The 26120-nt window shown below is 43.6% G+C and overlaps 1 protein-coding gene across 1 annotated transcript; it reads left to right on the top strand.

The window, feature by feature from the left end:
• The first annotated feature begins 480 nt into the window (after positions 1–480).
• On the top strand, positions 481–24984 carry LOC115482113 (probable E3 ubiquitin-protein ligase makorin-1). The gene is made up of 8 exons (XM_030221682.1): positions 481–703; positions 10139–10258; positions 12077–12408; positions 14568–14716; positions 19104–19288; positions 21392–21502; positions 21856–21991; positions 24180–24984. Exons 1-8 carry the CDS (start codon positions 615–617, stop codon positions 24330–24332), a joined length of 1275 nt encoding a protein of 424 aa, XP_030077542.1. The 5' UTR covers positions 481–614; the 3' UTR covers positions 24333–24984.
• The last annotated feature ends 1136 nt before the right edge of the window (positions 24985–26120 follow it).

Below are 26120 nucleotides of genomic sequence, written 5' to 3'. Positions count from 1 at the left end.
CTTATCCATATCTGGCATGATGCTTGGGGATCTGAAGCTCTGTTTTTTTTTTTTGTTTTTTTTTTTTGGGGGGGGGGGGGCAAAATCAGGACTGGATTAGCCTGCTCTCAAGAAAGGGAGCTGTGTGGCAACCCTATGGCTGGTCCTCGCTTAATTTACACATCAGTAAATCCTGTATATTTCTCAGCACTATAAACAGTGTTTAAAAAAATATGCAAGAGGTATTCCCAAGAAAAAGCAATCTGTTTCCTTTATGTTCAGATAAACCTTTCATCAACAGGACATTAACCCAAACCTGACACACCAAAGAACACAAACTCCACTAAAAGTCCTTATTTTAAATGACATTCCCCTCATCTCAGATTTCCCCTTGATTAGTTTGAGCCACTATGGATGCACCCAATGATTCCCTGGGACTTAAGGGAAAAGGGTGGATCCTCCCTTTGGCTCTTCAGCTTTATAGGCTCACAGAGCTAAGGGGTGGTTCCACAGTGCCCCATTTCTATTAGCTACCTCTAGAGGATAGATTTGGCCCTGGAGGGCTCCAGTACTTAAATACTGTCTAGAAGCTGATTCTCCTAGCTTTTAACGTGTATAGTAGGAAGGAATACCAGATGGAGCCTGAGCCAATGGCAGCAGGAGCAGCAGCAGCTACACCAGCCAGGGTCTCTGGCAGAGGAACGTCTTCCAGGGTCCTGTGCAGGTACACAGTAAATGGGGAGAGTTCCTAATTTAAGCATGAATTACCTCGTGGAAAAGATTTCTGTGGAATCTTACTTCTCTGCTTCCCTAGCCATGCCTTTATTAATACTTCTCTTTTTTTTGTTCTCTGCTGTATGCCTTTTGTACTTCGTAAGGGCCTTTTATCTGTTGGGTCTTTGCTTTCTGATTGTACTCAGCATTCAAGGGCTAAGGTTTTGTGAGGTGTTTCTGTTGCTGAAACTACTTGGCTATGTGCTGTGTTGGCCTAGCAGGTCTGTAAAAGAATGGCTGTACCTTTAAATATCTTGTGTGTTGCAGAACCACGTGCACAGTAGGTCACCCTAGACTAGAGGGCTCTCTTCCCGTGTCTGTTCAAACTTAAAAATGAGTGAGAACTAAATTTTTGTCCACCACCAACAGAGTGGATTTAAAGTTTCACGGTCAACGACTTTCTTCTGTAAGAAAACGAGGGATACCGTTAAGGGAGGAGTGTAACTTGAGCTAAGTAAAGGTAATTAGCAAGTGACTGATAACAGCTGGCAGGCAGGATTGGTTTTTATTGTCCTAGATGGACAGTGGGAAGCCTTTTTAAAAGGAAACAAGCCCCCCCCTCCCCCAATAAAGCTGCCGCCGCCTCCTTCTTCATGGTTGAGGTGTCAAAGGAATGCACAGCCCTTCTATTAAGAAACCATGAGAACACTTTAGCTAGTCCTGTATTGTGTAAATGTAATTATGCGTGCCACAATAAAGAAAGCTCAGGCTGTGTTTTTTCTTCCTTCAAAAATAGGAGGAACTCCTAACATATGGTAGAGCCACAGTGACTGACAATATGGTTTGCAAATATTTCACTGTAGAGTCGCTTTCTCTCTCCCCCCCCCCCCCCCCCATCCATCCCTTTTCTTCATTGAATGTGAGTTGAGCAGTGGTAGTGAAGAGAGAGGGACCTTAACCTGAGAGGGGGAAAGGGAAATGGGACTTGATATACCGCCTGTCTGAGGTTTTTGCAACTACATTCAAAGCGGTTTACATATATTCAGGTACTTATTTTGTACCAGGGGCAATGGAGGGTTAAGTGACTTGCCCAGAGTCACAAGGAGCTGCAGTTCCCTAGGATCGAACTCAGTTCCCCAGGATCAAAGTCCACTGCACTAACCACTAGGCTACTCCTTCACTAGCAACATTCCATGTAGAAGCCTGCCCTTGCAGATCAGCAATGCAGCCACGCAGGACATCAGACTCACAGAAACAGAAGCCTGCGCGGCCGTGTTGCTGATCTGCAAGGGCAGGCTTCTACATGGAATGTTGCTAGTGGAATAGCAACATTAACATTCCATGTAGAATCTCAAAGAGTAGCAACATTCCATGTAGAATCTCAAATAGGGAAATGGGACTTTGATATACTGCCTTTCTGTGGTATTTTGCAACTACATTCAAAGCGGTTTATATATATTACTACTACTTATTTCTATACGCAGCACTTTACACTTGAACATGGAGATACAGTCCCTGCTGGACAGAGCTTACAATCTAATTAGGACAGACAGGACAGGTAAGGGATAAGGGTTAGGACAGACAGGGCATATAAGGGATAAGAGACAGTTGAAGTGAGGATAAGGTGAGGGTTCTGAACAGGTCAGTGGGGGTTAGGACTTAAAAGCAGTGTCAAAAAGGTGGGTTTTTAGCTTAGATTTGAAGATGACCAGAGAAAGTCTATTCCAGGCATATGGTGTAGCAAGATAAAAGGAACGGAGTCTGGAGTTAGCAGTGGAGGAGAAGGGTGCAGATAAGAGAGATTTACCCAGCGAGCGAAGTTCATGGGAGGGGTGTAGGGAGAGATGAGCGTGGAGAGGTACTGAGGAGCTGCAGAGTGAATGCATTTATAAGTCAGTAAGAGGAGTTTGAACTGTATGCAGAAACGGCTAAGGAGCCAATGAAGTGACTTGAGGAGAGGGGTAATATGAGCATAACAACATTGTCGGAATATTAGGTGTGCTGCCGAATTTTGAACAGCTTGAAGAGGAGACAGATGGCTAAGTGGGAGACCTATGAGAAGCATGTTGCAGTAGTCTAAGTGGGAGGTGATAAGAGTGTGGATGAGGGTTCTGGTTGTGTACTCGGAAAGGAAAGGGTGAATTTTAGTGATGTTATAGAGGAAGAAACCACAGGTTTTAGCAGTCTGTTGAAGATGTGAAGAGAAGGAGAGGGAGGAGTTGAAGATGACCCCAAGTTTGCCTGCTGATGAGACAGGAAGGATGAGCATGTTATCCACAGAAATAGAGAATGGGGGGAGAGGAGAGGTTGGTTTAGGTGGAAAGATAAGGAGCTCGGTCTTGGTCATGTTTAGCTTCAGATGGCGGTGAGACATCCAGGCAGCAATGTTGGACAGACAGGCTTATTTACAGGTACTTATTTTGTACCAGGGGCAATGGAGGGTTAAGTGACTTGCCCAGAGTCACAAGGAGCTGCAGTGGGAATTGAACTCAGTTCCCCAGGATAAAAGTCCACTGCACTAACCACTAGGCTACTCCTCCACTCATTCCACCAATAAGAGCCAACCTTATCAGTGATGTCAGAATGGCTTGATTGCCCCATACTTGGCTCACTTCTGATATTGTGATGTCATAAGGGATAGGGAAATGGGACTTGATATACTGCCTTTCTGAGGTTTTTGCAACTACATTCAAAGTGGTTTACATATATTCATGTACTTATTTTGTACCAGGGGCAATGGAGGGTTAGATGACTTGCCCAGAGTCACAAGGAGCTGCAGTGGGAATTGAACTCTGTTCCCCAGGATCAAAGTCCACTGCACTAACCACTAGGCTACTCCTCCGCAAGCTAGTCCCAGGGATGTTGTACTGTACATCCAGCTAAACAGCATTGGAAGGTCAACAAGAAATGCACATAAAACTTATATATATTTTTACAGCAATATAAAACTTTGAATATAAAGGAAATCTGCTTCCAGCATAATAGTGAAAAAGTGTTTTTCATCCTCTTCTTCCTAACCCCTATTCTAGAACCGGTCTTAAGAGCCCTTCTCAGGCACCGGTGTGACCAGATGTGGCAGCTATGAGGATGGGCAGACTGGTTGGGCCATTTGGCCCTCATCTGCTCTCATATTTACATATGTCCCCTGTGATACATAAATCATCATTTTTGACTGTTAACATCTGTGACTTCAGTCTGGTCCTTCTGAATATCTTCCGCTTGACTTGTTGTTTCCCTGTGATGCCTACAAAACAGAGTATGTTTATGTAAGTGTAATACAGAAGGGTTTCGGATCATTGTGTGCAGACAAAATAAAAAAAAAAAGTGTTCACATTGGTGAAAAAGAGTCTACAAATGAAGACCACCCAGAAACCTTGTTTAAAAAAAAAAAAAAAAAGGCATTTCTTATATTTTTCTTAGAAGGTCTTGTTACTTTGGATAGTTTTACCTCCTTATGAACCAGAAAGGAGAGCTAAGGGGGTCTCTTACTAAACCTTGACTCGCGTTATCTGCGGCAGGGCCCATAGGAATAAAATGAGCCTTGCTGCAGATAACTTGAAGCTACGCTTTAGTTAAAAGACCCCCTAAGTAACTCTTCTTAAAGGTCATGAATAAATCTGAGAGAATATGTATTTTGAATTTAATTGTCTTTACAAATACAAGCTGAAGGTAAGCTTCTGATCCAATGGAGGGTGCAGTGACTTACCCAAAGTCACAAAGAACCTTAGTGGGAGAAAGTGGATTTGAATCCCCACTTGCTTTCTCAAGTGGAGGAGTGGCCTAGTGGTTAGGGTGGTGGACTTTGGTCCTGAGGAACTGAGTTTGATTTCCCACTTCAGGCACAGGCAGCTCCTTGTGACTCTGGGCAAGTCACTTAACCCTCCATTGCCCCATGTAAGCCGCATTGAGCCTGCCATGAGTGGGAAAGCGCAGGGTAGAAATGTAACAAAAATAAAATAGATACTATTGGAGATTCTACATGGAATGTTGCTACTATTGGAGATTCTACATGGAATTTTGCTATTCCACTAGCAACATTCCAAGTAGAAGGCTGCACAGGCTTCTGTTTCTGTGAGTCTGCAGGACGTCAGACTCACAGAAGCAGAAGCCTGCGCGGCCACATTGGTGATCTGCAAGGGCCGACTTCTACATGGAATGTTGCTAGTGGAATAGCAACATTCCATGTAGAATCTCAAATAGTAGCAACAGTGGAGGAGTGGCCTAGTGGTTAGGGTGGCGGACTTTGGTCCCGGGGAACTGAGGAACTGAGTTCGATTCCCACTTCAGGCACAGGCAGCTCCTTGTGACTCTGGGCAAGTCACTTAACCCTCCATTGCCCCATGTAAGCCGCATTGAGCCTGCCATGAGTGGGAAAGCGCAGGGTACAAATGTAACAAAAAAAAAAAACATTTCAGAGTAATCTTGATGTTCTTGCACGCACTAGTATTACACTGGAAACCACACACTGTACCTGCCTTCTGTTATCTGGTCCCTACTTATTGGAATGCCTTGCTCCTATACCCCAATTTAAACCCGGGATCAAGAGCTAGCAGTTTTCGCTAGTAGACAAAGTATTCAGGACTTGTATGGCTACTGCTGTCCCCAGCCTTGCTTGAGCTCTGTATTGACTACTAATGTTTATAAGCCTTTTGTTATTATAGAACTTGCTTTCTTTTCTCCTTCTGTCAAGGGATCATTCTGCAGTTTACAATTAATAATTGTACTTTTCTACACCAACATTTTGTGTGTTTTGATGTGTTAATGCCTGACGTTTTCAGAGCTGTTTATATTCTGCTGAATGTCTGACTATCCTTAACAGATTATTTGAGCAGGTGATTCTTTTTCTCTCTTCCCCCCCCCCCCCCCCCCCCCCCAGGGAAGGAGGTAATTTACATCAGTAGCTGTAATAAGCTTACCCAAAGAGTTTGTGCATGTATTTTATTTATTAGGATTTATTTACTGCCTTTTTGAAGGAATTCACTCAAGGCGGTGTACAGTAAGATGTACCACTCCTGCTGGATTATTGCATAGTTCTCAAACCTGCCCTGAGGGCTTTCCAGCCCTGGGTTTTCAAGATACCCACAATAAACATGCATAAACTATCTTCTTTGTATGCAAATCTATCTTGTGCAGTGGATTGGTGTGTCCTGAGGACTGGATTGAGAACTCTTGCTTTAAGGTGTATGCCAGTGTGCTGGGGATTTTGACGCTAAAATGATGCAATGGGTTGAATTTGAGGCAATATCGCTGTTTAAATAGCTTTAAAAGGAAACGTGACTGGGTTTCATAATTTCTTTGTATGGAGTTTGGCAATGTTTTTTTTTTTTTTTTTTTTTGAGCTTCAACCTTTGTCCCTTCATAGCCACAGCTGCCCTCTGGTCTTTCCCAGAGTCCCTTAATTCTTGGGTATTCACTCCAGTCCTCAAGTGCCACCAGCTAATCAGGTTTTTCGGATATCCCTAATGGAATATGCATGAGAGATTTGCATACATTGGAGGTAGTAGGCATTCAGTCTTTCTCATGCATGTTCGTTAGGGGGTATCCTGAAAACCTAACCCGTTGGTGGCCCTCCTTAGACTTAGGCGTGAATACCTATACGTGTATTGCTGTTATGACAATTGGGGTGGTTACATGGGTGCTCGGTGTAGGGTAGAAACTAAGGAATGGGCCTGGCCTATGCCAGGTGCCCTGACGGTCTTAACTAGGTGATGGCCCTCAGCTTTGCTCTCTATCTTGGCCCAAAGGTGGAATGAAAATCTGATATGATTGGGGTTGGGACTCTAGATGACCTGATAAAAGATGCTATTACAGTCTTTGATAAAATTACTCGAGGAAGATGGCGCTCGCCAGTTGCTATCAACAGGATGCCTGTCGAGCACTGCTGCCGAGACCCTCCAAACTCTGATGTTCCATTACAAATATATACAGACTGATCAATTAAAATACTTGATTAAAAAAAAAAAATCTAATTTAAGAGCCCTTTAAGGCGCAGTGACATCTGGGCTTGGCGTATCCTAATGCAGACTAAGCCCAAGTTTACTGTGCCATTAGTCGGGTTTGTGGTTTTTTTTTTTTTGCAGATCATATACTAATATTCCCATTCATACACATCACCTGCCACAGGAAGGCTTTACTGCCGCCTGTTTAAAACCAGTGTAATTCAGTTAGCACGCAGTAATCCCCAACGCCAATGCTATAGAGGTGATTAGTGCCAGCGTTAATGTGTGCAGAAGGCTCTAGCACAGGAAACAGTGTGCATTAAAGATGAGCACAAATCATGTTAATGTAGGCAAAGTGATGTAAATGAGGTCATTTAGCTTAGGGCAGGGTTTTTCGAGCGCTGTTTCTAACGCTGGAAACTACCACCAGCTCCGAGGTCCTGTTGAGGGGTTAGAGAGGATTTCTCATGATATTCCTCTTTAAAATCTGCCTGATTTTTATTTTATTTGAAAGTGGAAAGGAAGCCTTTGCAAGCCTCTAAGAGCCAGTGGTGAGGGACAAATGTGTGGGAGTCTGAGCAGAAGCAGGGCCGGTCAAACCCAGTAAGCGGGGTAAGCACAGCAGGGGGCGCCTGCCTTCAAGGGCGCCGCTGCGGTGCCATACCGCGCCGTCCTTGGGGCTTTAAATCTTTAATTTACCTCCGTCCCAGCAGCTGCGTCATTTGAAAGCCCTGCCCCGTCTCTAGCCTTCCCTCCCTTCGTGAGTTTGTTCCGCTGAGTCCCGCCTTCTGATGTCATTTCCTCGAGGGCGGGACTCTGAGGGAACGAACTCACGAAGGGAGAGAAGGCTAGAGACGGGGCAGGGCTTTCAAATGACATGGCTGCTGGGACGGAGGTAAATTAAAAAAGACAACATGCAGGGAAGAAAAAGGGGGATGTTGGGGGAGGAGAAGAGGGCGGGCAGGTGGGCATAAATGGGAGGGAGATGGGGGCGAAGGAGAATCGCTGGGCAGGGTGGGAGAAGAGAGAAAGGAGATGGGGGGGGGGGGGGGGGGGCGCGTGCGTGCGTGCATGCCAACTCATATTCTGCAGGGGGGCACCAGAGACCCTAGGACCGGCCCTGAGCAGAAGCACACATGGACACCTGTTCTGCGTTTTCAAGAGAAGAAAAACTTGAAAAGCTTAAGAAGCAGCACAGCCTTCTCAGATTGGAGAAGGGGCGTGGGGAGGGGGTTCTCAGATGGGAGAAGGGGGCTGGAACTAGGGTCTGAGAAGGGGCCATGAGGGAAAATGGGGGCCATGCCTGGAGTTGGTGGGAAAATGGGGGCATGCCTGGGTCTAGGGCTGAATAGGGGGGCCCTAATGCAAGGCATGTAGATGAAGGGGGCTGAAAAGGAGGGTAGGTGGGATAAGGGGGCTAGTACTGGGACTGGGGGTTGAAAAGGAGACTAGGAGAAGTGGCTGGGGCTGAAGCTCGGCACTGGTTAGAGAAAAGGGCTGGGGTTGAAACTGGGGGCTGAAAAGGGGACAGGGAGAAGTGGCTGGGGCTGAAACTGGAGGCCGAAAAGGGGGGCAGGTGGGAGATGTGGGCTGGGACTAGAACTAGGGGCAGGTGGGATAAGGGGGCTGAAAAAAAGGGATGGATGGATGGGAGAGGGCGGGCAAATGGTGGATTGAAGGGGCAGAGAGAAAGGGCAGACAGTGGATGGAAGGGATAGAAAGGGCAGGCAGTGAATGGAAGGGGGAGAGAGAGACGGCAGACGGGCAGATGTGGATGGAAGGGGCAGGGAGAGAACGAAGACATGCTGGATGGAAGGAAGATGAGGAAAGCAGAAACCAGAGACAATAAACTGTAAATAAAATATATATATTTTTTGCTTTAGGATAAAGTAGTATTGTAGCTGTGTTAATGTTTATAATAGAACATGTAAACAAGGTAATCTTTTTATTGGACTAATTTTAATACATTTTGACTTTTGCAGAACAAAACCCCCTTCCTCAGGTCAGGATAGTATACTCAGTGGCGTTCCTAGGGGGGGCGGTGGATGCGGTCCGCCCCGGAACAGGTTACTTCCTGTTCCGGGGCAGAGGGAGCATGGAACGAGCGAAGCAGACAGGCACGCAGCACCCCCCCCCCCCCCCGCAGGTAAAAATGCACCTTGGGGGGTGTCCTTTCGCCGGTGGGGGGGGCATCGGCGATCCGCCCCGGGTGTCAGCCACCCTAGGAATGCAACTGAGGATACTGTAACAGCACTATAGTGTATTGACCTGAGGAAGGAGTTTTGCCCTCTGAAAGCTAAATGTATTAGTCCAATAAAATGGTATTTTATTTTCTATATTTTATTTCTATTCGTTAATTTGTAAAGTGGTGATAGGTACTTTTTTCAAATGTACATCTGCTGTCTTTATATTTTGCACAGTATTAGGGGACATTTTCGGTTTCTGTGGTGTTGCATTGAGGCATATTTTCAAAGTTCCAGAGGTTTCTAAGGAGCTTTGGAAGGCTAAGTGCTTTGAAAATATGCCTCTTGTGGTATGCAGAGTCTGTGGCATCTTGGGGGTTCAGTTTAATGTTTATCTAAATAGAAAGTTTATGATTACTTATTCTATAGTGGATTAGGGTGTATCTGTGTTTGTGAAAAAGACATGGCTTTCAGTTGGCATTGACTGTGCAGGATCGACGATCTGTACTATTCTGTCAGGTTTCATTTTACAATAGGTGAATTGATGTTCTAGTGCTCACTGTAGTGTTTTAAGATGTTTTCCTTTTCTTTGTGTGATTCGTAGAAATGACTGCTTATGGTATGGTAGAATTGCTCTATAGGTCCTGAGTGTTTTGTATTCTCGGCATACCTAGTACTGGATTTGGGGTGGGGGGGGGGGGGGATTAAAAAATGACCGGCCCCGGGTGTCAACTACCCTAGGTACGCCACTGGGAGCCCCATAAACAATTTTGTGTATCATGCCATGGAGCAGTTAAGCACCACCTTGTATATAAGGTGCCTGGGTGTTTGCAGGACTGTCAAACCGTATCTCATCTTGTGGCTAAACTCACTGACCTGGATTTTGGTTACACAGATGCTTCTATTCATTTTTTCCCCTTCTGCATTTGCACAAGATTGCAGAAATGTGGTTGGTTGTGGGTTTTTTTTTTTTTTTTTTGTAGCTGAAGTGTGGCATAAACAATTTGCTTAGGCTGACCCAAGTGCAATCCAGGAAAACTGTCTGCTGCTCTGTCCATGAGAATCAAGATCCTGATTGAGGGGGTTTTGTTCTGCCTATTCTTGTTGGGTCTGTCTTAGCTCCCTTAGGAGTTACAAGTGTTATGGCATTGGGTAAGCTGGGACGTGATGCTGTTCAGTGGGTGAAAGAAAAAGATCCAAGGTTAAAACCAGGCACACGGGGACTCTGGCAGCCTCAAGTTCTAGATAAACGAATCCTTGCCTGATTGTAAGGAATTTTTTTTTATTTTATTTTTTTATTTTTTTTACTGAATCTCATTTCAGGAATTTCATCCGTGGAGCTTGCAGATGGGGACAGAGCTGCCGTTTTTCTCATGACAGAAAGTCGTCCCAGATCTGCAGGTTTTTCCAGAATGGCTTCTGTGGCTACGGAGACCGCTGCAGGTAAGCTTGTCATGGAACTGAATGTATTGCAAACTAACCTCTGCACAGCAGCTGAAACCAACCTGGCTCCAGGATGGCTTGTGAATTTAATTCTTTCAACTAGGTTAGCATTTTATTTTCGTGGATTTCCCCAAAACAAGACCACTACTCTAGTGAGACTTTTTTTTTAGTCACTTAAGCTTCATAAATGGGTAAACTTTGCACTGGGGTGAGGGGGGGGGGGAGAGAGACATTTATCCATATTAAAAAGGAATCATAATTCTTTAACATCAACTTATTATTATTTTTATTATTTGTGACATATCACACATTATACCAAACAAGTTTGAGTTAAATGTGACTTACAATAAACAGTATAGGATACATAACAGAATAATGCATAAAGTAATTTGTTGTAAGAATCCAATTTTACTATAAAATATCACAAGCAAACTTGGATAGCTATGGATGTTTTAACATTTAGAAAATCTACTATGAATAAGAAATTGGACATGAAGCAAAGAGAAAGTTAATGGTAAATAGAGTAATAATCTCAACAATATAACAAAGCGAGCATATGTCATGGTATGATTTAACAACATACAATTAAAAAGTAAAAAAAAACGGGGAAAAGACCTCAAAGTGGTGACCTTCATCTCCGAAAATGAAGTAACTGAAACGTACTGGTCACAATTCTCCTCTGTAATCATCGGTCAAAACCTCCCAACCAACCTGAATGATTTCTTCTTATTGCATTGTGTGAATACCCAAAACAAATGCCAAGAAACGGAATTGCAATCATCAAATGCTCCCCATTGCAAAGCTGTAGTTTTATATTTTGATGTAAAAGTTCAACTTAACTGACTGAGCTTGACTGCATGCGTTAGTCACAAAAAGGCATCCAAACCCGACCATAGGTGGTCTTCAGGGGATGCAGGATACCAGTCTCTTCAATGCAGTTTGACTCTGCAGTGGCTGCTCATCTCGTGAAAAGGAATAAAAGCTCCCCTATCAATAATACACAGATTACAGATGAGCAGCGGGATTCTAGCCTGCGCCACTGCTGAGTCAAAATCTGCATTGAAGAGACTGGTATCCTGCATCCCCTGAAGAAGCCCTATGTTCGGGTTCGGATGCCTTTTTGTGACTAATGCATGTAGTCAAGCTCAGTCAGTTAAGTTGAACGTTTACATCAAAATACAGCTTTGCAGTGGGGAGCGTTTGTTGATTGCAATTCCCTTTCTTTTTCCTTGACATTTTGTTTTGGGTATTCAAACAATGCAATAAGAAAAATCAAAAAGATTAAGTTTTTTTGCAGAACCATTCAGTTTGGTTGGGGTTTTTTGACCGATTACAGAGAAGAATTGTGACCAGTATGTTTCAGTTACTCCAGTTTTGGAGCTGAAGGTCACCACTTTTCTGAGGTCTTTTCCCCCGCTTGTTACTTTTTAATTGTATGTTGTTAAATCATCCCATGACATATGCTCGCTTTTTGTTATATTGTTGAGGTTGACTTTAGGCAAGCTCCCCTTTTTGCGTTTTGTAAATAGAGTAATAACCAATTCAGGTAATTAGTTGTTTGAGATATGGTTGTTCTCTGTGAGGGTTTGTTTGAATAGGAACGATTTGAGGATTTTGCGGAATCTAGTATATTCCTGTATATTTCTTATTTTGGGTGCTAAGGAGTGCCACCATTTGGTTCCTAGGTAAGTGAAGTCTGCAGAGTGGGCAGTTTTGTAGATCACTTTTTTTGCAATTTGGGCGGTGTAGTCGGAGAGTTTCTTGCCTCATACTTAGTGTTTCTTTGAGGTAAGTTTATTTACTTGATCGTTCCTACAGCTTCCAGCATATATATCGACCTGATGGCCAATGTGGAAGCAGACGTAGTTCTGACCCTGCTGTCTTTGTGCCTGGAGGCACGCTGTTGCCCCATCGACGTGGCTCGGAGCCTTCCATCTTGCCACAACCATCGGCAGTGGCACTCCAGAACTCGGGAAGTCGCTATGGATCGGAACCCACTATCCCCAGCATGGCACAGCTGCAGAGAAGCTTTGAACGGCTGAACACAGAAGAGAGTGAGGATGAAGATGGAGAGAACACCTCTCGAAAGTCCCCAGAACTCTGCGCCCAAGCTGCAGAGTTTGTCCCTCGACAACCTATCTTGGAAAGAAGTAAGATTTAAAAAATGTGCATTCGATCTGTTTAGACTCTTCAGAAGGAGTGATATGTACATCAAAATAGCTGATGTCAAATGTTTTTTTTTTTGGGGGGGGGGGTTCTGCCTTAATGTTACCTGGTTTTCTTATCGAAGGTCACCTGTTAACTCATTCACTGGAAATGATTGTAGAGAGATGTGGTAGCTGTGTTAGTCCACTTTTGAAGGTAATCAATAGAAATAAAATAAAACATGGAAAAGAAAAATAAGATACCTTTTTTTTTTTTTTTTTAATTGGACTAGCTTAATACACTTTTTGATTTAACTTTCAAAGGTAGCCCTTCTTAGTCAGATCAGAACTAAGCAAGTGTTGATAGATAGCAGTATATATTAGTGGGATAGATTCAAGTACTTTTTTCTGTGCCACAGCTATTTTGAGAGTTGTTTTTTTTTTTTTTATTTTTTTTATTACTTAGTATATATAAGTGAAACATCAAAGCACTTCAGTGACACTCTAGCAGGATGAGGGTGGGTTAGGTGAGGGACAGGGAGATATGTATGGTGATAAGAGGGTGACAAAGCAGTAGAATTTTATGGTTTATAATGGGCTAGAAAACCCAGATCTTTAAGTCCTGTCTGGTGAGTGTCAAAATATTTATCATTCTGACTTCAAAGGTCTTACATTCCTGTATTGTTGCAAGTTCCCTTTTAGTATTCTCACCATAAAATCATTGGTACAATGTTCTGGTTTTGTAAAGTGCGCCCCACAGAGGTGACATTCTGGTCGGTACTAGCATTTTTCATATGTCTATGTAAATTAAATCTCTTCTTTAGCATCTGACTTGTTTCTCCAATGTAGCAGCCTTCATCACATTTTTTACACTGAATGATATATACCACATTAGAAGATGAGCATGTGAAAGATTCCTTAATGTTGAATATTTTTCCTTTGTGAATGACCATGGGGTCCTGCGAGATATTTTGGCATAGTTTGCAGCTGAATATATTGCAAGGATGTGTGCCATTCTCTTTTTGATTTCATGGTGAGAATACTAAAAGGGAACTTTAAAACAATACAGGAACGTAAGATCTTTGAAGTCAGAATGATTAAATATTTTGACACCCACCAGATCTGGGTTTTCTAGCCCATTATAAACCATAAAATTCAACTGTTTGTCACCCTCTTATCACCATGCACATCTCCCTGTCCCTCACCCACTCTCATCCTGTTAGACTGAAATGTGTTGATGTTTCGCTTATGTATATGTATGTCATCTATCAACATTTGCTTATTTCTGATACCATGAAGAAGGGCTGCCTTTGAAACCTAATCAACAAATGTATTAGTCCAATAAAAAAGGTAGAATCTTATTTTCTTTTCCATTTTTTATGATTTAGATTGTCTCTGTGACATCAGCCCTTTTCTAACGGGCAGAGGCTCTTGATCAAAGGGCTTTGCACATACTATTCTGGTAGATTTCCTCAGGCTTTTTCTGTCACGCTGTTGGTGAATTGCAGTGGTATATATAATTCTCACCTCCAACGTTCTGTCTTGCTGCCTGTGTTCGTGGCTGAGTTGGTCTGCTAGGCTCCGAAGCCAGGCTGACGTCACCTTCCCAGCAAGACGTCCACATGGCGAGTTGGCTGCCTTCCCTTCTCTTCGCTCTCAGCTCCTCCGAGTTCCAGACCCTCCCCCGCCGCTGTCGCATACCTGTGCCGAAGTCCTCTTGGCTGCACGGCGTTGCTTGCTGAATGATCTGATCAAGTTTCTGTGCGTTCGTCTCACATCGTGCAGGATGTCAGACGCACGCACAGAAACAGATTCAAACTTGATCAGATCATTTGTCAACGCCACGCAGCCGAGAAGAGGACTTCGGCTGGCCGGGGTTGGTGTCCCCCGCTAGCACAGGTATGCAGCGGGAAGGGGGGGTCCAGAGAGGGTCGTGGCAGGAGGGTCCAGGGGTCAAGAACTCAGAGGGGGGGTTTTGAAATCAGAGGGAGGGAGGCAGGGGGCTCGGAGGGGAGAGAGCGAGGGAGTGTGGGGGATAACCTTGCTAGCACCAGTTTCATTTCATACAGAAATGGGCCTTTTGTACTAGTATAGAATAAAGGATTTTGATATTCAGTTGGCATGTTTTTTAGCATCGCATACTAACATCTATTGCTATCACTCAGGTTTTAGATCACAGGAGCTTGGCTTGGTGAGATCTGTTTCTGAACCAGCTCTGCAGGACCAAGAAGAATCTTGTGAAACTGGTATTGGGTTTGCAGAGGCTTCTTCCAAGGAGAACCTGGCAGATAGTTCAAGCAGGAATGAAGCCAAGGTAGATGCTTAAGCCCTATATACAAGAGTGAGAATTGCTAAAAAAAAAAAAAAGAGCCTAGTGTGATTGTTTATATAAAGAGCCAAAGACCTTCAGTTTGCAGAATTGTCATCTTGGCTGCAGGGTGGCATGGCTTCTCCATCCCTAGACCTTGGCTGCTTGGTAGAAAGTGTGCTTCAAATGCAAGCTTGCAGTGTAATAGTTGAGGAAGATGAGAACAGACAAACATCCTTCTGTGCTTTCTGGCAAAGTAGAATTTGAGTCCAATTCAGCTAAATAGCTGGCAGGTGGGAGATGGTTTACTTGACTGCACTAGGAAACTACTGTTTAATTTTTAACCTTTTAGTTGGGAAGTGTAATCAATCCGCCTACTAGGGTGCTTGCCACCTTCATAATTATATCCATGTACAGAGCCCTGCTGTCATCTGCAGATGCACATTATAATTAAAAAATCAACCCTGTTCTGACCCATCTTTCCTGTCCCAGAAGACTGGATGGCTCAGATATGCAGACCTTTTCACTTCTGAGTTTGAAGATGGAGGAGTGGCCTAGTGGTTAGAGTGGTGGACTTTGGTCCTGGGGAACTGGGTTCGATTCCCACTGCAGGCACAGGCAGCTCCTTGTGACTCTGGGCAAGTCACTTAACCCTCCATTGCCCAAGGTACAAATAACTACCTAAGCCGCATTGAGCCTGCCATGAGTGGGAAAGTGTGGGGGTACAAAAAAAAAAAAAAAAAATTCAGCTGAGGCCAGTGGTGATGGGAAAACAGCCAGTCAATATGTTAGCTCAGTTTCCTTGAGCTGAATGCAATCTGTAAGTTAGGTTACTCCCTTTTTACGTCTGGCGTGATGAGAATATTACCGTTGTGCTGATCTCACAATGCGTACCTCTGTACTTAAGCAGCTAGTTTAAGAAAGCAACTCCTTCCTTTGGATGTTAGCTTGGATTATTTTTAACTCTTTGTTACAAATAAGTGAACCAAATAGTTAAAAAAAAAAAAAAAAAAAAAAAAGAGTTCTGTCCAGGCTGGATGCTGATCAATTGGATGAGAGACGGCAGACTAAAGGAGTGGAAGTTGAATGACAGGAGAGCTGGAATCTGAAGCTCTGAACTCTTGCAGAGGTGGGAGTTAAACTTTAGCGGGAAAAGGGTGTGTGGATAAATGCAGCGTTCTATACAGGGAAGATGCTAGGACTTGTGAAAGTGCTCTCATCAGAAGGGAGGAACAGAGCCGAGGACAGCTTGCTTTTGAGCCCAAGATGGAGACTTCTGCTCTGCAGAGAGGGGATCAGAAAAGACTCCAACCAATAGGGTCAGAGTATGAAATTGGAATGAAGCAGAACCCAGCAGAGATGTGACCCATGAAAACAAGATTACGAGTCCTACCAGGAAGTTAATGTTTACGTTTATTGTAATAAACATCCCCACAATTGTGTGGAGATAGAATGACTATTACTAAGCACTGGCCATGTTTTTCTTTGTTCTTGTCACGTCTCTGTCTCAAATATGCTATAGTAGACTAAACTATTCCAGTATCTACCATTCTTCATGAAGATTTTCATCGCATTCTACCAAGTCTCACCAACTTCGTGTTATGAATCATTGATAGTGCATCAGATTAATGTTGAATCTTTAAAAAAAAACAACAAAAAACTTTCCAATTAGCCATATTTTCATAATGCTTGAAGCTGACCAAAGAATTCCACTATCTTGGACCTGCAATATAAAAATCAAGAGTTCCTATACTTAAAAAAAAGCAACATAAAGCATAGTAGAAGAAACTGTAAGGACCAGGAAGGCTGATGTAAATGCAAACTTTCTGAAATCACTGGAGAAATTTTTAAGTCATCACTTTGAATCAGGGGCGTAGCCAGACTTCAGCGTGAGGGGGCACGTTAGCCCCTCCCCCGCCGTCGCCGTGGGCTACCTTTGCTGGCGGGGGACCCTAATCCCCGCCAGCCGAGGAGGTCCTCTTCTTCCTTCGAAGGCTTCGTTCTGTTTCTGACGTCCTGCATGTTGTACGTGCAAGACGTCAGACTCTCACAGAAACAGAACGAAGCCTTTGGGGGAAGAAGGACCTTGGCTGGCGGGGATTGGGGTCCCCCGCCAGCAAAGGTAGCCCACGGCGGGGGGGGGGGGGGGGGAGGTTGAGCGGGTCGTCGGTAGGGGGGTCCAGGCCTAAATCTACAGGGGCCCTGGCCCCACGTAGCTACGCCACTGCTTTGAATACCAATAATAAGATCTTTATATTTCACTCTATAAACAATAGGAATTCAATGTGTTTAAAAAAAATGTTCCAAAAAGCACACAGGCAGCAGCATTTTGTGTAATCTGTAATGATACACACATTTGTGTAACCCTAGAAACAGAGCATTACAGTAATCAGTGAGGAATTACTATGCTTTGAACCAGTAATCGAAAATTCTGAAAGGATAAAAAAAATCCTTCATCCTCCTGACAAGTCTTAATTAAAAAAAAATACAGTACTAACCACCTTTTTCATATTTGGTGATGAATCTAACGGCACTCCCGAATATCAAATTTTCTTACGAAAGGCAATCTTAATACCATCTAGATAGAAAAAAAAAATATCTGGAACATCAGTCAATTCAGAACAAGATACAGCAATACCTGTGTTTGGTTTTTTTTTTTTGCCATATTCAGACTAGGATGGTTCACTCTCATCCACTGCTTTAATTGTCTTCAAATATAAGCATAACACCCGAATCCTTAACTGAATTCTCAATTTTGTAAAATAAAAATCTAATATCATCCACATAAATACAGTACTGAATTCCCAAACCTTTAAGAAGAGTATATAATGGAAGGAGAAAAACAGAATTGCAGATAAGGCAGAACCTTGAACACCAGTAGTCAACTGGTGGAGTGGCCTAGTGGTTAGAGCACCGGTCTTGCAATCCAGAGGTGGCCAGTTCAAACCCCACTGCTGCTCCTTGTGATCTTGGGCAAGTCACTTAACCCTCCATTGCCTCAGGTACAAACTTAGATAGTGAGCCCTCCTGGGACAGAGAAATATCCAGAGTACCTGAATGTAACTCACCTTGAGATTCTACATGGAATGTTGCTACTATAGGAGATTCTACATGGAATGTTAATGTTGCTATTCCACTAGCAACATTCCATATAGAAGCCTGCCCTTGCAGATCAGCAATGCGGCCGCGCAGGCTTCTGTTTCTGTGAGTCTGACGTCCTGCACGTACGTGCAGGACGTCAGACTCACAGAAACAGAAGCCTGCGCGGCCGCATTGCTGATCTGCAAGGGCAGGCATCTATATGGAATGTTACTAGTAGAGGAGTAGCCTAGTGGTTAGTGCAGTGGAACATGGAATGTTGCTACTACCTGAGATTCTACACAGAATGTTGCTAGTGGAGGAGTGGCCTAGTGGTTAGAGCACTGGTTTTGCAATCCCGAGGTGGCCGGTTCAAATCCCACCGCTGCTCCTTGTGATCTTGGGCAAGTCACTTAACCCTCCATTTCCTCAGGTACAAACTTAGATAGTGAGCCCTCCTGGGACAGAGAAATATCCAGAGTACCTGAATGTAACTCTTCTTGAGCTACTACTGAAAAGGTGTGAACAAAATCTAAATAAATAATTATCTTGGATATTTTTCCTCCACTAAACAGAAATGTTCTAAAAATGACATCTATGGAAACTAGAAACCTAGTTTGACTACTGCTAAGGGCCATGAAACTTAACGATGCAGAGTGCAATTGGACAGCAGTCAATAACCCCCAGATTCTGATTTATGCTCCATCGGCAGGTTGAACCCAGCAAGTACGTGCTTTTAGAAAAGCATCAAGACGCTATCCAACCTGTAGTATCAGTCTTATCCAAATTAAATGTTTTGTTCCAGAGGATTCAGTATCCACCTCTTTTCGTGGGTTAAATTTTCCCCTGAACGCTTCATTCCTCCATTCATGTCCCATCTTTCAAGAAGATATGAGCCTTTTTTTTTTTTTTATTTGTAATAAGTCGTTATTTGAAATTCACAATAAACATACAATAGGTATCAAGCTTTAGCTTTCTGTGCATATCGACTCCAGAAATCAAGTAAGCATAAGACCAGCCAACATTCGTTGCTATTACATTTGTCACATGTACCCTCTGATAGAAGATATGAGCCTTTTAACAGGACATCATATGGACAGTTAATGGCACATTGTGTCTTTTTGTTGCTTTGCTTTATATAATCTGAAGTTTGTTTTTTAGGATGGGAGGGTGGGGGCTATATTAAGAGGAAAAGGACTATAATAGAAACATGGTGATCAGTACTAAAGGACCTGTGAGCTGGCTGGAAGAGATGGTCTAGATACACCTGACAATCCTGAGGACTGTTACTGGGGTTTTGTTTTTTTTCTTCTAGGTGGCTGTTAGTGCCTTTGAGCAGAGTAAGGATGTCGTCTGTGGAATCTGTATGGATAAAGTATATGAGAAGCTGCTTCCTGAAGAACGTCTTTTTGGCATATTGCCCAACTGCAGTCATGCCTACTGCATCGGCTGTATTCGGCAGTGGCGCAAGAGCCGTGACTTCCAAAGCGAGGTGATCAAGTAAGTAATAGAATTGCTCTGGTCGGTGGCCCATCGCTGCCATTTAAAAAGGCTGCTTCAAATCTAAAACTAGTAGGTTTAGGACATTCAGGGCTTGGGAGCAACGTTTGGCTCATAAACTGCTGGAAACTTTGATTTCCTTTCTGGAATAACATCCCAGCAACCATTCAGCCACAGATCTCAATATTCAAACTAATTTAAACATTCTTACCTTGTTCTCTTAACAAGCTGCAGTAGGATTATAACAAAAAGGCTGACATGGAAATCATACTTTTATAACGTGTCCTGAATGTTGTACAGAAAGGAAAGCACACTAAACTGTTGTCCAGAAGCTCCCAACGCTGGCTGTTAACAAGGTTTGCTGTAGCATGTTACCCAGTTCCAGGAGGAGGATTTTTGTGGTCAATTCTGGTTTTAAACTTCTATTGCAAAGCAATGTGGTATCTGCAATCCCTGATTCTACCCATGGATGTCAGAGCTGCAAGCCTCATCATGCATTAGGATTAGGTTTGCAGAAATCCAGGACCAACCTAGTGTCTGCCTCCTGGAACCGAGTAACTTAGAACCCTCTGCAATAGGTGTGCATGGAGCAATCACCTTTGCGCCCTTTCCACATACTTTGGTGGGAGTAGTGAAGTCTGTCCTAGTTTTTCAGTAGAATGGCGCAGGAAGTGCAGATTTCTTTTTAACCTAGGATTGTCTAAACCACTGTTTCTCAGACTTGTCTTTGGGACACACTAGGGCAGGGGTAGGGCAACTCCGGTCCTCGAGAGCCGCAGGCAGGTCAGGTTTTCAGAATATCCACCAGTGGCGTTCCTAGGGGGGCTGACACCCGGGGCGGATCGCCGATGTGCAGTGCCCCCCCCCCCCCCCGGGTGCACGCCGCTGGGGGGGGGGGGGGGTGCTGCGTGCCTGCTGGCTCTTTGTTTTCATGCTTCCTCTTTCCCGGAACAGGAAGTAACCTGTTCCGGGGCAAAGGAAGCATGAAAACGAAGAGCTGACAGGCGCGCGGCACCCCCCCCCCAGCGGTGTGCACTCGGGGCGGACCGCCCCCACCGATGAATATGCAAGAGAGATTTGCAAGCACTGCCTCCATGGTATGCAAATCTATCTCCTGCATATTCATTGTGGATATCCTGAAAACCTGACCTGCCTGCGGCTCTCGAGGACTGGAGTTGCCTACCCCTGAACTAGGACATTCCGTAAATATACATGGGATTGCACATGTCCTGTTTGCAATCTATGCAAACTGCAGTGTGCACATTGTATTCTGAAAACCATACTAGCCAGGTAGTCCGAGGTATTAATTGAGAACTCATCTATCCCATCATTGGGGTGAGACCAGTTTTTAATTCCTCTCTGTCTTCGGAACTGCAAAGTATCCCTCTTTTTTTTTTTTTTTTTTTTGCGGCTCACTTCCTGCCAAGAAGTTGGGATCTCCTGAGTGGCCTCCCATCCAGCAGCAGCAGCAGGAAACGCCTTTATAAAGCACCATCTTCTGCTACTGCAGATCCCACTCCCCACGGCAGCAGGAGATGAAAACGTTTTATGAAGGCATTTCCTGCTGCTACTGGACAGGGAGAGCACTCCGTAGCCGCTGGCCGTGAATCAGCTGTGCTGGTGATGGAGAAATGAGTGGAGCAAAGGCAGGGCGGAGCTCTGTACCTTGCCAGTATGGTGTGTATATATCTTTTTTTTTTTTTTTTTTGTACTATGGACACCTGGTCTGGATGGAAAGTCCAGTTTTCATGTAATCTGCTATGCATTAAAATAATCCAGTGCTAAAAGCTTTGCGCCTCCTGCCACCTCAGTAAGATGTGTCCAATCTTATAAAAGCGCACAGGAGGTTGCCTGGCTGAGGGTGCTAATGCAGTTTGGAAAGCATAGTGAAGCATATAAAATCTGAATACCAAGCAGGGTATCATTTTCACAGCTCACTATAGCTGAAACAAATTTACTTTTTTTAAATGCCATCATTCTCCATTATTCCTTTTTCAGTCTTGAACTTTTTGATTGGTCCCAAGACACTGTTTTTGAAGGGGGGAGGGTTATAAATAAATAAACTTGATTTAGATAGTAATGAAAACTTTTCTTGGCTTGTAGGAGCTGTCCTCTCTGCAGGATCAAATCAAGCTTTTTTATTCCACACAAGTTCTGGATCAGCAATGCAGAGGAGAAGATGAAGCTAATAGAGACCTTCAAGGCTCGGACAAGGTATAAGCAGTAAGACACTACAGACTGAGGAAAGGCTTAGATGGGTGCAGTGATTCCACCCCACCCCTTTTTTTTTTTTTTCTTTCATTTGAGCAAAGTTCAGGTGTTGCCCTGTTGACTGTTCTCCAATGTCTTCCAATGAATAGGCAACGGGTCTTAAAAAGTTTGGGCCTGGTTTGGTTGCACGACTGAATAACAGCTTGTTTAGTATCAATGCTAATAAGAAAGATTAAAAAATAATGCCCCTTTCAAACTTGATTTGATACCTTACACCCTCTTTTTTTTATGGGGGGGGGGGGGGGGGGGAATGCAAACTACAACAGAAACTGATCTTCTGTCTGTCTCTTTTTCAGTAAAATAAGATGCCGATTCTTTGTGCGTGGAAATGGGCACTGTCCCTTTAAATCAGACTGTATTTACTTGCATGAGCTTCCTGCAGGACAGCATCCCAGAAAAAGACATGAGCGGAGAAGATCCGGTGCAGCCTCGGTAAGTACAGCATAAAGCAAATCTGCCAAATTAAAAAGGGCAATGACACTTGTAGTCATGTACGGTGTTAACGTATTTGACAGTTACTTCAATGGACCAATATTTCATGCCGTCTACTAGCGGAGATTTTTTACTGTGGCACATTCTACAAATGTCTGTTTTCACAACTCCCTTAGATCAGAACTTTGATCTCTTAGTGAAAAGAATGGTATCTTTTGGCTATTGAAAATCACTCCCAGGGAGTGGAGGAGTGGCCTAGTGGTCAGGGTGGTGGACTTTGGTCCTGGGGAACTGAGTTGGATTCCCACTTCAGGCACAGGCAGCTCCTTGTGACTCTGGGCAAGTCACTTAACCCTCCATTGCCCCATGTAAGCTGCATTGAGCCTGCCATGAGTGGGAAAGCGCGGGGTACAAATGTAACAAAAATAAAATAGATACTATTGGAGATTCTACATGGAATGTTGCTACTATTGGAGATTCTACATGGAATATTCCTATTCCACTAGCAACATTCCATGTAGAAGACTGCGCAGGCTTCTGTTTCTGTGAGTATGACGTCCTGCACGTACGTGCAGGACGTCAGACTCGCAGAAGCCTGCGCGGCCACATTGGTGATCTGCAAGGGCCGACTTCTACATGGAATGTTGCTAGTGGAGGAGTGGCCTAGTGGTTAGGGTGGTGGACTTTGGTCCTGGGGAACTGAGTTGGATTCCCACTTCAGGCACAGGCAGCTCCTTGTGACTCTGGGCAAGTCACTTAACCCTCCATTGCCCCATGTAAGCTGCATTGAGCCTGCCATGAGTGGGAAAGCGCGGGGTACAAATGTAACAAAAATAAAATAGATACTATTGGAGATTCTACATGGAATGTTGCTACTATTGGAGATTCTACATGGAATGTTCCTATTCCACTAGCAACATTCCATGTACAAGGCTGCGCAGGCTTCTGTTTCTGTGAGTCTGACGTCCTGCACGTACGTGCAGGACGTCAGACTCACAGAAGCAGAAGCCTGCGCGGCCACATTGGTGATCTGCAAGGGCCGACTTCTACATGGAATGTTGCTAGTGGAATAGCAACATTCCATGTAGAATCTCAAATAGTAGCAACAGTGGAGGTGTGGCCTAGTGGTTAGGGTGGTGGACTTTGGTCCTGGGGAACTGAGTTCAATTCCCACTTCAGGCACAGGCAGCTCCTTGTGACTCTGGGCAAGTCACTTAACCCTCCATTGCCCCATGTAAGCCGCATTGAGCCTGCCATGAGTGGGAAAGCGCGGGGTACAAATGTAACAAAATAAATAAAAAAATGTAATAGTTTTTCTCCTGTGTTTTGGGCTTTTTAAAAGCTCTGAGTAATCTAAAACTACATCAGCCCAAAGCTCCCATGTTACTGCAGTGCTCTCTGGCAGATTTTTGTCCCACGTTTCTCATACTGCTTGTTTCATCAGGTGAGCACCATCTCTTTACTTTTAGAGGTGACCTGACTCCACTTGTTCTGTAGGGGAAGGGGCAAGGTAAAACTGGCCTGAATTTTTACTGCATAATGTAATTTTGGTTCCAGTCTTTATGGGTGTTAACTGAGAGGAACTAACAGTGTGTTCTAGAAGTGTGTTTTTTTTTTTTGTGTTTTTTTTTTGTACAGAATTTTCTGAATGATGTCAACCATTCATTGCTATAGAGAATCTACAATTTAAGTCCTCCCCTTCTTGTGGAGAAACTTTTTTAAACTCCTGGATTTGTAAATTATTCTCAAGTAGAGGAGTGTGGTAGCCGTGTTAGTCCACTCTTAAGGTTATCAATAGAAATCAAACAAAATAAAACATGGACAAAAATAAGATACCTTTTTTATTGGACATAATACATTTCTTGATCATGTATTAAGTTATGTAATTATTACATAATTATAATAATGTATTAAGTTATGTCCAATAAAAAAGGTATATTTTCTTTTCCATGTTTTATTTTGTTTGTTTTTCTATTGATAAATTATTCTCATAACAAGTAGTCTCCTTAAATTGCAGGTTCTACAAGTCTAGCTAGGATAATCTCAATATATCCCTGTTATCTTTATAAGCTATGTGTACCTTTTTTTTTTTTTTTTTTTTTTTTTTTTTGTCGCTTACTTTACGTAGAAGGGAAGAATCTCATTTCTTTTTTTTTTTTTCCTTCCCTCCCCTCAAATTGGTGTTCAGTCGTACAGTCAGTTTTCAACGGAGCTGCTAGAGTTGGAGGAAGAATTGTACATGCTTCATTCCCTCGCAATTGCAATCCTGGAGAGTGAAGTTGAAAACCTGGATTGCTCACAGGAGGTGGAGATCATTCTGGAGTGCAGTGACTCAGACTAGAGTGGTAGTGCCATCTCCGATGCCCAGCTGTGACTCCTACACTGTCACAACATGACTTAATTGACTGTTCAAGACATCACTTCGGCTAACGCATGGAGCTAGAGATACTTGCCAAATGAACTCAAGTGCAAGGACCTATGCTCCATTCACATCACTGCTTTCACAAGCTGGTGGAAAGACTCCTTTACCCCCCCCCCCCCCCCCCCCCCCACCCACCACCACCACCAATACTGCTGGGAGCTTGTAGCTCCATCGATCTTGGGACACTGTTCTGCTGCTAAACTGTTTGATTGCTGAATCTCACAAACACTTGTTTTATCTTCTGACACGTTGAACTGCAGTGTTGTCACACCTGGCTTTAGCATATACATTGCAGGTGTTGGGTTTTTAAGGCAGCTCATTGCATCATATGTGGCTAGAAAACATTTTTGTTTCTGATGGTGTGATCCATTGGTACATTCTGGGCTGTTGTCTGATTTCTTTTTGTTAGGAATTTCTTTTGGAGCAGTGCTATAGGGTACAGCAGGCATTAAAGTGCTTTAGTTTTGTATTGCAGTGCTGTGGGTTATGACTATAGTAGGCTTACTGCAAAGGAATTTAAAAAATTTTTGTAAACCCTGTACTTATTTGGAATAAAAAAAATTCAGTTGTCTGTTGTCTTGACTTCTAATCCTTGTACCAAATGATTTCAGGCTTTAATTTCAGTAGATTTAGGGATAGGGTTGCTGTTAGTACACTTGCATGTAGAGAAATAAAGACCTTTTCCGTTGATTACCTTACCTTTTAATAAAGATTGAAGAGCTTTGGCTGCCGCCACCTCCTCTTGGGTCCGAAGAGGTTGAGCAAAATGCTATTTCCAGAATATATAAGGAGACCATGTAAAGCAGAGCTTGGCCAATCCTTGTGGCTATGACCCTGATTCACGTGGCCACAGGATGCTGTGGAGCACACTCCTACTAATGCTATCCTATGGAATACCAGCCCCACTTGCAATGCCAAATTCAGGTTCTGTGACCCTATTTGGGAAGCTCTAATGTAAAGCATTCCAGTGATAAGACTGAACCTCTTCTAATTCTGATACTTTTTTTTTTTTTAGATATGGTGAACTGAACCCAATATTCAAGGTGAGGTTGCACAGTGGAGTGATACAGAGGTCTTAACATTTGTGGGTCTTATTTTGCATCCCTTTCCTAATAATTTCTATTTTTTTTTTTTTTTTTTTTTTGGGGGGGGGGGGGGGGGGGTTGGCGGCTGCTACACACTGGGCACAAGATTCGGTGCTTGGTCTACAGCAATCCCTGGATCTTTGTCTTGAGTGCTGACTTCTAAGGTAGACCCTAGCAACAGGTAACTGATTCAGATTATGCTTCCCAATGTTCATCACTTTTTTTTTTTTGCATTGGCCCACATTAAATTTCATCTATTTGGATGCCCCAATCTGCATGTGTGTTTTTTTTTTGTTTTGTTTTGTTTCAGCTGCAAATGTAATTACCTCAGTTCTGTTTTCAAAATCATTTACAAATATGTTAATCAGGGGTGTAGTCAGACCTTGAGGTGGTGGGGGGGATGCCATACTCTGTCGCCGCCCTGCTCACCACCCACTGCCGGCTGTTAACATATCTTAGTTGGCACTGGGCTCAACCCCTGCCAGCTGAAGCCTTTGTCCAGTGCTGGTCTTGGACAACGCAGCATTGCCTGCGCTATTCTCTCTTCCCCTCACGTCCGGTATGCTTCTTTTAGTGAAACTGAGCATGCTCAATTTCAGTAAAAGGAACATGCCAGATGTGA

Source organism: Microcaecilia unicolor, chromosome 12 (genome assembly GCF_901765095.1).
Source record: "Microcaecilia unicolor chromosome 12, aMicUni1.1, whole genome shotgun sequence".
NCBI lineage: Eukaryota > Metazoa > Chordata > Amphibia > Gymnophiona > Siphonopidae > Microcaecilia > Microcaecilia unicolor.
This window is presented reverse-complemented; position numbering and strand designations above follow the sequence as displayed.

Coding starts and splice junctions, on each gene's coding strand:
- LOC115482113 (XM_030221682.1), top strand. CDS start 615: ATGGAGCCTGAGCCAATGGCAGCAGGAGCAGCAGCAGCTACACCAGCC. Junction 12,409..14,567: donor ACAACCTATCTTGGAAAGAA/GTAAGATTTAAA, acceptor GCTATCACTCAG/GTTTTAGATCACAGGAGCTT. Junction 21,992..24,179: donor GAAGATCCGGTGCAGCCTCG/GTAAGTACAGCA, acceptor ATTGGTGTTCAG/TCGTACAGTCAGTTTTCAAC.